The sequence below is a fragment of the Orbicella faveolata genome, unplaced genomic scaffold (genome assembly GCF_042242905.1).
Source record: "Orbicella faveolata isolate gen_17 unplaced genomic scaffold, um_ofav_v1 contig_46, whole genome shotgun sequence".
Classification (NCBI taxonomy): Eukaryota; Metazoa; Cnidaria; class Anthozoa; order Scleractinia; family Merulinidae; genus Orbicella; species Orbicella faveolata.
Genome location: NW_028301576.1, coordinates 4,091,098 through 4,101,463, shown reverse-complemented (window position 1 = coordinate 4,101,463; position 10,366 = coordinate 4,091,098). Strand labels below are relative to the sequence as shown.

General features: G+C 38.5%; 2 protein-coding genes across 2 annotated transcripts; one reads left to right on the top strand and one right to left on the bottom strand.

Moving 5' to 3' along the window:
* Positions 1-1,194: 1,194 nt before the first annotated feature.
* On the bottom strand, positions 1,195-3,808 carry LOC110050931 (solute carrier family 61 member 1-like). The gene is made up of 2 exons (XM_020756909.2): positions 3,683-3,808; positions 1,195-2,884 (listed from the first exon to the last, which is right to left on the bottom strand). The coding sequence occupies exon 2, from the start codon at positions 2,840-2,842 to the stop codon at positions 1,508-1,510; it is 1,335 nt and encodes a 444-aa protein (XP_020612568.2). The 5' UTR covers positions 2,843-2,884; positions 3,683-3,808; the 3' UTR covers positions 1,195-1,507.
* Positions 3,809-4,080: 272 nt separating this feature from the next.
* Positions 4,081-10,063, top strand: LOC110050930 (uncharacterized). The gene is made up of 2 exons (XM_020756908.2): positions 4,081-5,524; positions 8,601-10,063. The coding sequence occupies exons 1-2, from the start codon at positions 4,081-4,083 to the stop codon at positions 9,344-9,346; spliced, it is 2,190 nt and encodes a 729-aa protein (XP_020612567.1). The 3' UTR covers positions 9,347-10,063.
* The last annotated feature ends 303 nt before the right edge of the window (positions 10,064-10,366 follow it).

The following is a 10,366-nucleotide window of genomic DNA, read 5'->3' as shown; positions in this document are numbered from 1 at the left end:
GAGGCCGTGAGCAACCTGGACCATCTGAGAATCAGGCTACAGCAGTGGCCACCATCACAGTTATTAGTTTCTATTATCGAAACTTACTAGTTACTTAGTGTACACCTTGAAGACAATGCATGACATGGCATGTGAATGGTGTGTGCAGTAACGACATGCACAAACAATTAGATTGAACAAACATCCTTTAAAAATCCTGGTACACATCAACCCCTGTTAAATGGCCACCCTCAGAGAAATGGATAGCCTGTTCACACGAAAATTTTCCAGTCAATATATATTTTTTAAATTTTTACTGCAGTCAGATTGTTACTTGTGTCAGAAATGCAAAAAAAAATTGGGGGTCACAAACTTCATTTCAGAGATAAAGTGTGTGGAAAACTACCCTGATTTTAAAAAAATTGGTGCACGTAATTCAGCATGGTCTACAGGGGTTTATAGTTAACAATATTGACTTGGGGTGAGTCAATGGAGACAAACGATCTTAGTCATATTTTGTAGAAGCGGGTCTGTTGCATAAATAATTCCAAATGTTACCAACGTTTTTAAAAAACTTAACCCTTCAATAGGCATTTGAAACCATTGTACAGATAAACGTAGAATTAAAAAGAATGGGATTCAATGGTGGATTTTGCGAAAAAATTCAAACCTCTAGTCGATAGATTTTCTTCAAATTTTTTTCGCTAAATGTAGCAAATCGGTAGAGAAAATGATCCATCAAAAGAAACATAGGGGTCACTGAACGTGCACGATTGTTAAATCCAGGCAAAACTATAGCAATGGCCATCTGCTCTATTCATGTTCATTTTATTACTTAGCACGCGCTCTCATGCATTATGTGGTGTATGAATTTGCGTGCGCAGTAAGGATGCACAGAAACAATTAGCACAAACATCCTTAAAGGGAGCTGGCTGCTTAATAGAGGTCTTGACAATAGAAGAGCCTTCATCGGGACTTTGATTACTCGCCACCTGATAGGAGTGGCCATTTAATAGGTGGCCACTTAATAGGGGTTCAACTGTATTCTCAAAACTTTTGAATGTTCCTCAAGCAAATCTGATGGGAAAGCCACGAAGAAAATGTAGCGAAATGTAATTTGAGCAATGCTTTTGCATACATGACACCCTGTAACTGTTGCATTTTATGCAATAATATTATTATTAATTTATATTTAATTTACTGTCAGCTATAAAGTTGCTGTATTGTTACCATTTATTGCAGATCTTTAGTTACTTAACATGTTACTAATCTAATCCAATGCCTACTAATCTTTGCAGATAACAGTTTCCTCTACTGTTAAATATTTGTTCAGTACATGTTCTCCTGATTTAGTCCATCACAGTGCCTGGTTGTTGCTGCTCAATGGTTTTGTTGCCATGGAAAAATCTGTTCTGCCAGAATTAAATTGCTCCACTGACCTACAAGGTACTTATTATTGACAATCTCAAAGCCACTGCTGATGAATTAAACAATAACAATCAATGGAGACCAACATTTCTGGAGGGTGTTACAGCCCTTCTTCCATATTATTGATAACTTGTAAATTTTCATCATTTCTTGACAAAACAGAAAGTCTTACAGCAGCTATTCCTGCCACAGCTAACAGTATGGAACAAAGTGCAAATATTGCAGATATGCCATGACCACTGTGTGTATCATGAAGTACCATCAAAACAACTGCTGCAATAGCATTCAGGGGAACCCTGAACCAGTTGATAATGCCTGCATGGTGCGCTTCAGGAAGAATTGTTTGCCGCAGCCAACCCATTGCTGGGAAGTAAACACCACAGGCAAGCTCCAAAACGATGAACATAAGAAATGATATCCGTGGATGTCCTGCGCTTGCAAATACTGCACCAATGTTGGCTACTGATGCAACAACAATAGTTAGAATAACCACACTGGATGGGTTTATTCCATGCTTGACTGTAAAGTTGAACAGAAAGCTGCCCAGTGTCACACATAACATGAAACAAGAGAAGACAATTCCCAGTGGAGGGTAAAGGTGTGCTCTGTCCAACACCGGTGTCCACAAGAAGACAAATATATACATGGCACTCTCAAAGAGTGACGTAACAATGCCAATCAACATGACTTTGTTGTTAGTTACAATGTGCCGTAAACTCTCCATACATGGCTGGATAACTTTGAGATTTTTTCCACCATAGTTTTCATCCCAAGTAAACTGAATCAAAATCCCAGCAGCAATAAGGAACGGTATTGCAAGTACAAATGGTGCTACAGGTCCAAATTGCATCCATTCAGCAATGGTATTAGCTAAAATTCCAGCCACTACAGAAATCACACTGTTGTAAAGTGTTGCTTTGGCAAACGTTGCTGATACCCACTCATTTGGGAAATTGTGGGTCTGCGTGTGTTCATACAAGTACCATGCATCAAAAGCCGTGAACAACAGAGATGTCGAGATTCCACCAAGTACTCTGCCAAAGATGAGGATGCCATAGTTTCTTGACAGTTTTGTTACGCAGCACAGAGAATAAAGTAATGTGAAGACAACACAGGCCTTTTTACGTCCAAATACACTCGCAAAGTATGCACTTGAAGTTCCAAACACGACGCTTGATGCAAAGCCGCACACATATATTATGGCAATTTGTGTGTCAATGAAACCGTAGTGACTGTATAATTTATAAAGGTAGGGACCCTGAAGCCACTCGGCCATCAGCGCTGGGAAATAAACCTTAAAGTAACTGTTCTGGAATGAAACAAAGTTAGGGTTGGCTATCATCACTTCCTCTCTTTGTCCTGTTTTGCACATGAAGTGGAAAATACCACAGAGACTTGAGAGAACACCAAATGAGATGTAAGCAATCACAAGCATGTTTCTCTGGAGGACATGCAACCTTGCTCACCATAAGAATTCCTGTAGAATGAAGAAATTTAAACAGTGATTGCATCAGTTGGCATTCCAGTGTTTTTTCTCATGCATCGGTAGATTATGGGCAGCAGACATACAGGCAGACAGATGCAATAAAATTTGCATTAGTTAGTCTAAGTTTTGAGCAGAGTGGAATATTTAGGCATAACGTCATTTTCCCTCAGAACTGAATTTCTCTGACGTTTGTGAGGTAGAAAGGGGAGGGTACAAAACCTTCAAACAGAAGACAATCTCTACATATAGCCAAGTCTTATTTAGTTATTATAAAATAGGCCTTTCAACCCTGGACGAATTATATTCAACGTTGTGCAATAGCCATATTTATCATTATCAGAAAATATGGAAAAAAATTGATTTATTTTAAAACACTTCACACCATAAACTATTTTGCAGTGCAACATAGACCTAATTATTAAGGTTCTGTAAGCTTACTTATACGCTTATTGTTACACAGTGTACAATACTGGTAAGCTTAAGTATATATTTAAGACTTAAGGTTATAATTTACCTTATATATATCCCCCCTTTTTTATTTTTTTAAAAACCACCAAAGGAAATTCATTGGTAAAGTAAGTAGCTGTGGCAATAAAAAATAACGATTGGAAATAAATTGCATTTCGATATTAAGTCGATCAAATGTTCTTTCACTGAAACGCACGAGAAGCTGCCACGTACGTACGAAAACTTTCATGCTAGTTATTCATGTTGCACAAAATATAACCTAGCTTACTACAGCTTAATTTACTTACAACAAACGCTGAAACGAGCAATTGTAAGCCTCACCTCTTTTGACCTTGCGAATCTTGTTGAAAAGTACTGTAGTATCTGTACGAAAATCACAAAAATCTTTCGCCAGTGAATCTATTGCGCCACGTTGGAAAACACCAATCTGTTGATAACTCAAATTTGAAAGTAGCAGGATTATCTGCGCCTGCAATAGACCAGTTGTACAAATCACTTCCGAAGATCAGTCGAAGGACTACGGAAATATGTTCGCTTGATCTTCGTCAACTTGACTTCCGGTTCAAACTCGAAGTCCACCATGAGAACGAGGTAGACTTCCGGTGGAGGCCAAGTAAACAAAACCATATGCCTCGTGACGAAACAGAACAAAACCGCTCGAGACGACGACTTCGTGGCGCGCAATTTTATTTTCCTAATGTCAACATCGTGATATCGAGATGGCAGTATTTTTAGACGAAATTCTACTTCACATATTTGGGTATTTCGATGCACCTACACTGACAAAAGCCTCCTCAGTTTGTAGACAGTGGAGGAACATCGCCAAAACTCCGTCGCTTTGGCGGAGGCTGGTGCTATTGCGATGGCCATCACAGAAGTTCTTGTACGAAAAAGTATCTTTATCATGTGTCAACTGGATGACTACGTATCAAGATTTGTCGCTCCGCGGTAACTTTACCCCCGATTACATGAAATATTTTATCTCTTGTTGTGTAAGCGGCGATGAGTTGACCGAGGTAGAATTGCGTGAAAGTATGTTCTTGCACATGGCGGGAACGATGATGAAGTGGGCAATGCCGGATGTTTTTGATCAAGAAGACGAGTTCAACACGTCGAGTTTCAATAAGAACTTTGAATTATTCTTCGACACACATGACCTAAAGTGGACTTTCATCGACAAGCGAAGAGGATACAGCGAAGATTGGTTCAGTTCTAAAACGAAAATGACCAAGCCAGCGCGCTACATTCGGCCATATCAAGTTATTCCAAGCTGTGTGGTGATGTTTCGATGGCTCTGTCTCTTTCGGGCCTACGTGACAGACGAGACCGGTTTGACATTTTATCGCATATGGCGGTACCGCCTGAAGCACAGGGATACAGGAATTAATTTTGAAGTCTTCGACTGGAAGGCAGCCATGTCCTGTTCTTTGTCTAACGGAAGCCCAATATCAGCGTCTTTCCGAGAAGATGCCTTGGAGCTGCTTAACTTACTCACCCACCCACACTTTCTCATGCACCCTATGGGGGTGAGTGCATTTAAGGAGTTGTACCTGTCCCCCCCTAAACGCCTTAGCAGTCGGTGCAACTCAGCCACGTCATCGCTTTCTAGCTGCGGCTTAACAAGTCCAAGATCGCCACTACGAAGTATTGGTAATTTTTCTTTTGAAAGAAAAGACACTAGGTCAGGACGCAGGATTGCCAGTAGCACAACGGACAGTGATGACGAATCAGAAGGAGGCTACGACACCGGCTATGTCAGCAACTGCGAATACTTTATCAGCAGCAACCACTGGGACATTGAGGAGCAGAACAAAATCCAGGCTGAAGTGGCAGGAATGTGGACAGTCATTAACAACAATGATGTCCCTCACCTGTTTGTAAACTATGATGTAAATAACAGTTCGTGGATATTTCATGACTGCATACCCACCTTCACTGGGTTGTGGGTCCAGGGGGGTGCAGCATTTGATGGAAACTTCGACTCACTGAGGGGCCATGGATTTGGTATAGAACCGATTCCAAGCTGCCTTGCTCTGTACCGCTTGGTTTGCCTTATGAACATAAATGCCCGAGTCTACGTCAGCATGGAGGATGCCTCAATTTGGGCATTACATTTGATTCACAACACAACACGGGCAGTGCTTCATCTCAAGGATATGAATGGTAACAACATTTCTTTAATTATACTCATTTATGAAAAATGCACAATATATTTTGCACAATAATACATCTTGTTTTTCCTCCGGAAGGAGAAGAAATGGAGGGTTAAAGCATTTATGCACAATGCCAGAAGTGGTTTTTGCTAAAGTAGATAATTTACAGGAAATTTGTTTTGTAGGTGTTATAATGATTCATTTAAATATCTTGCTTCTAAATTGGTCATGCAGATCAACAATGTTATTAATCCCTTGTTGCAATGTTCCAAAATACAAGTTTGTCAAATTTTATGTCAGTTCAATCTCTGTGGTGTGACTCAGTATCAAGGACATCGTCAATGTCATATGACACATTAACTTTTAATCATTAATTTTGTTAATTACCTCTTGTGCCTTTCATCAGTTAACTTAAAATTTTATTTCTTTTTGGCTTCTGTTAATTATTTTGTCATCATTTCCCTCCTTTTTGTAACTACCTGTTTCTTAAAACTAACATGGGTTCTTTATTTTCTCATGCTTTTGATTGCATGTGAATGATTGCATGTTTTGAAACATGTCTGTGATCTTTTGATCCCTATTGAAGTGATTGAACACAATTTGCATAATGCCGCAATCCTTTGGGAATTATCAATTAAGAATATTTGCCCAAGCATAACTTAGCGCATGGAAGGTCACAAGCTGTTATGGGCTTTTGTGTTGACTAGTTTGCAACCAAACCTTTAAACCCCAAACTCTCCACAGGAAAAATTAGTTGTTTTTGCGAACAAAATCAACTAAAGATTTGATGCATCTGAAACCTGGTAATTAGCATTTCCTTATTACCCTCTTGAACATGATATGCCATTGTTGATATATATGGGCCACTTTTAGAAGCCAGTGTGTTTTGCTCACCATTTCACCCTCATCTCAAAACAATTTGTACAGAGATTTAAAATCATTACATAGATCATCCATTAATCCTTTGATTGTTAGCAAGATAAAGTCCTTAAGGTGAAGCCAAGTCTAGACTTCAAAGATTCTTTGCTGAAGATAATGTAACCTATTCCATTAAATTCCCAGATTCTAGAACAAAATAAGGAGTAAAGGTTGTTAAGAGCTTTGGCCTTCAGGTAAAATGTGGTTGGCTTTGTGCTATCTGAAAATCTACACCTGGCACCAAAATAAAAGAATAAGATCATTTGGAACCACAAAAATGTAATGCAATATTAATTCATAAGCTGCAGGGTTTCGTATATCCTTTGTGACTTCCTGCCTCGTTGTTAACGTGAAATAAAGCAGTTTTTGTCTTGTTCACAAAAGCTGTGTGTTTCCTTTTTGTATCAGTGAATGGTCCAACGTTAGGGGTGCAAAGTAGGTGCATGGTATTAATAGCTTCATTTCAAGGTTCATTTGTGATTTGAGGTCAATAATAAAATCAAATTTGTGCATGCATGTGTTAATTTTAAAAGCAGACTTTTCTGGAATGAGGAGTATTTATACTAAGCACAGATTGTGTTGTAGTAAATCTTAGCAAGTCCAAACACTTTCAGTTTAATACTATTTGTTTTAGGTTTCTGTCTTTTTGCCTTTGTTATTCTAATGTAACCTAAGTTTAGTTAATTAGTTAAGTGTTACGGTGCACCCTAAGAACTGAATTTCATGGTTTGCTTTTTAAAAGGGCTAAATACCTTAAGTGGCAAAACTAAAAGGAGCAAATATTGTTTAAAATAAACCTCTTATGTCCCTTTTTCAAGACACAGACGCTCAGTTGGAGCAAAAGGAAGATAGGTGCGAGTAATGGTTTAGCAAAACATTAAACAAAAGAAAATTTACGGTATTGCATGCCAAACTCTTTGGGTTTGATAGATGTCTGTTAGAAGTCATGAAGAAGTGATAACTCATCTGATGTTTGAGGTTACATAATCCCTGGCACTGTGACAAGAATCCTATTTTTCTCTTCCCTCTTTTTTTAGCACCTTGTTTTTAAAGATCTAGGTGTGAACGGATGCACATAGTTAAACTGTTTCAAATTTTATCCAAGTGGCATTTAACCAATCACAGAACAGAATTCGTAAACATGGCTTAATAATCAAGCCAAGGGGATGGGGAGAGGCATGAACACTTCCTAAGCCCCCCAAAATGACAAACATCTGATATTTCAGTCACAGAATTCAGACAGTCAGAGATTGGTGCTTTACAGTAAAAGCCAGTGTGTAAGAACCTAGTGATTTAAGAACTTGCTGACAGAAATTTGCCATTTTAAAAGCCAAAAATATAAGAACCTGTTGAGCCAAGCAAGATCAAGCAGGTTCTATATACATGTATCTGTGGGTTAGAGTAGATTACAGTTAAATTGTTAAATTGTTATAGAGGTAATATACCACTACCTATTCATTATGTAATCATTTGTGTTAGGCCTATCATAATACAGTTGTGAATGAATACTGTACATTTAATGACCAAATCCAAGTTTATTTATTTTTCTGGTAATCAACAACTATATCTCCTTCATAGAAATTTAGAACCAAATTAAGAACCCACTTAGCCTAAATTGCCAATAAAAACCCCAAAATACAGGAAGCTATTTTGCCAGACTTGAAAAAATATAGGTTCTTACACCTGGGTTTTAACTGTATGCAACAGCATTCACAACTGGTATTTATTAAACATGATTGGCAAGAAATCAGAGCCATATTTCAGTGCCAAGGTGCTTATGCACATACAGTACATGTATTCCTCCAAAAAGTCAAGTGGTCTAAAATGTCCAGATGGAAACTTCATCAAAACTCAGTTTACTTAACTACTTACATAAGCTTAGTTGCCACATGTGAAAATCAAAATACCTCAAAATCTGAACATGTTTGAATAAACCATAGCCATTTACACTTTCTAGAAGCACCCCCTCCCTCAAAGTCTGAGTAATCAATCCTATTGGTCATGGCAACTCTTAAACAAAAGATCATTTCTAATTCAGGGAATTTTTCTATGATATTTGTAACTATTTTGAACCAATTAATTCTGGCCAAGAACTTGTTTTTACATGCATCTAGACCCCTTGCATCTAAAAATTCACTGTTGATAATGTGGGGCTTTTCTATGTTCAGGTTGGTTTGACGCTTCAGTAAGCCTAACGGAAGACATGCAAAACCAACTCAGAGAAGCCTCTGACAGAAGTACAGAGTTAGAAACAGTGCAGTGGTGTGATATCTCTACCCCTGTGCCAGCTGCAGACAACATCAGTGAGTACATTGCGAGCGATGAAGACAGTGATGCAGATGACAAGGAAGTTGTTGATTTCTACTGTATGACCCCGACGCAGTCTGATGAAGAGTGCGACAGGGGCTCAACAAGCAGTGAAGTTGACTCTGATGACCTTGATGGCCAGTTTTGGTTTTCGTCCATGGCTCCACAGTTTATGGGTGAAGAGGAAGCCCATTTTCCATACAGTGACACTGAAGTTCCAGATGGTCAATTTTCACAGGGCCCAAACAGCTTTTGGCAATCACTACATGTACCTATTTATCAAGCTTTGTCTGGACACTCTGATGTCGAAAACCAGGGCGGTGCGTGGGGAATAAGCTTAACCACAGAAAACTGTGATGATTATGTGGGTGCAGGAGCTCTAGATGAAGTGAAAGCGTTTGGATGCCACTCCTCTGACAGCAGCAAGAACAATCAACTTGTCAGTGGCCATCAGTCAGACAGTGATGGAAGTGATGTGCACAGCAACGACTCCACTCCAGTGAGCACCCTCAAGCAGTTCAAGCATGACGTGACAGTGTTGCTGAACTTACTGATGGATGAGAAGTTTGCTCATCCCTATGGAACCATAGCTGGTGCTGTAGCATAACCTAACCTTGATGAATATGTTGTTTCTCCTCGCAGTTATTCAGATGATTTACCTGTTGCTGACGAGCTTCTTAACATATCTGTGACTTGCCAGCTCAGCTTGGTATTTTAAGGAGATCATTACATTTAAAAGCCTTTGCTTTTTTGTAAATATACATGTATGTGAATTAAAAAGTTAGTCCTGGGCTTGTAAAACAGGTGAACATCTCGTTGTACAGAGAATAGTTAACTTTTGTTCATGTAGTCACATTCGTATTATATTAATTAGCAAAACTGTTCAATTAAGGACTTAATTGTAACATTACAAAGTAAAGAGATTTTTCAAAGAATTGCTATATGTAGAAATTTAAATCGGTGTTTCCTCGCAAAAGAATTACTAACATAAAATTCGTACTTATATGCATAGACACTATTTCCTTTTCTCAGCTGATATCGTACGCGCCCAACAGAGATGCTCTGTAATATATTGTTAGAGATGCTCTGTAATATATTATAGTTATTATATAACCACATGTTTTAGAATGGCTTAAAATGATAATATTCAATTTATATTGGAGTAAATAGCTTCAAGCATAGTTTAAAATCCGTTAACTTGAGAAAATATATCTTTTACATAGAATTTGATTTCTTGTTGGATATGAAGAATGAATCCATTCTCAGGAATGTCAATAAATATATGTAGGTAATCACAGCAAATAAAAATAAATCACAACTCAAAGCATGTGCATTAATAAAGAGACGAACGCAGCTGAGCATGTTCCTTTCTTCCTTCTTTCCTTTGACCAATCAAACAAAGAAATAGTTGAGCAGACGCACTAACCTCCGATCAAGCGTTCCTTTTTTGGCGGAGAAAAGAGCGCCTGAATCGCAGATGACAGACGCACTCAATTAATAGCCACGAGAGCTTTTGGGGTGCTAATTAGAAAATTGTGATTGAGCTTATAACGGACATCCTCGGAAATTTTCAATTTGGAACAGATTGTGCGGTTTCCGCAATCTTATGAGGTAGCAAGGACATGCT

Coding starts and splice junctions, on each gene's coding strand:
- LOC110050931 (XM_020756909.2), bottom strand. CDS start 2,842: ATGCTTGTGATTGCTTACATCTCATTTGGTGTTCTCTCAAGTCTCTGT.
- LOC110050930 (XM_020756908.2), top strand. CDS start 4,081: ATGGCAGTATTTTTAGACGAAATTCTACTTCACATATTTGGGTATTTC. Junction 5,525..8,600: donor TCATCTCAAGGATATGAATG/GTAACAACATTT, acceptor TTCTATGTTCAG/GTTGGTTTGACGCTTCAGTA.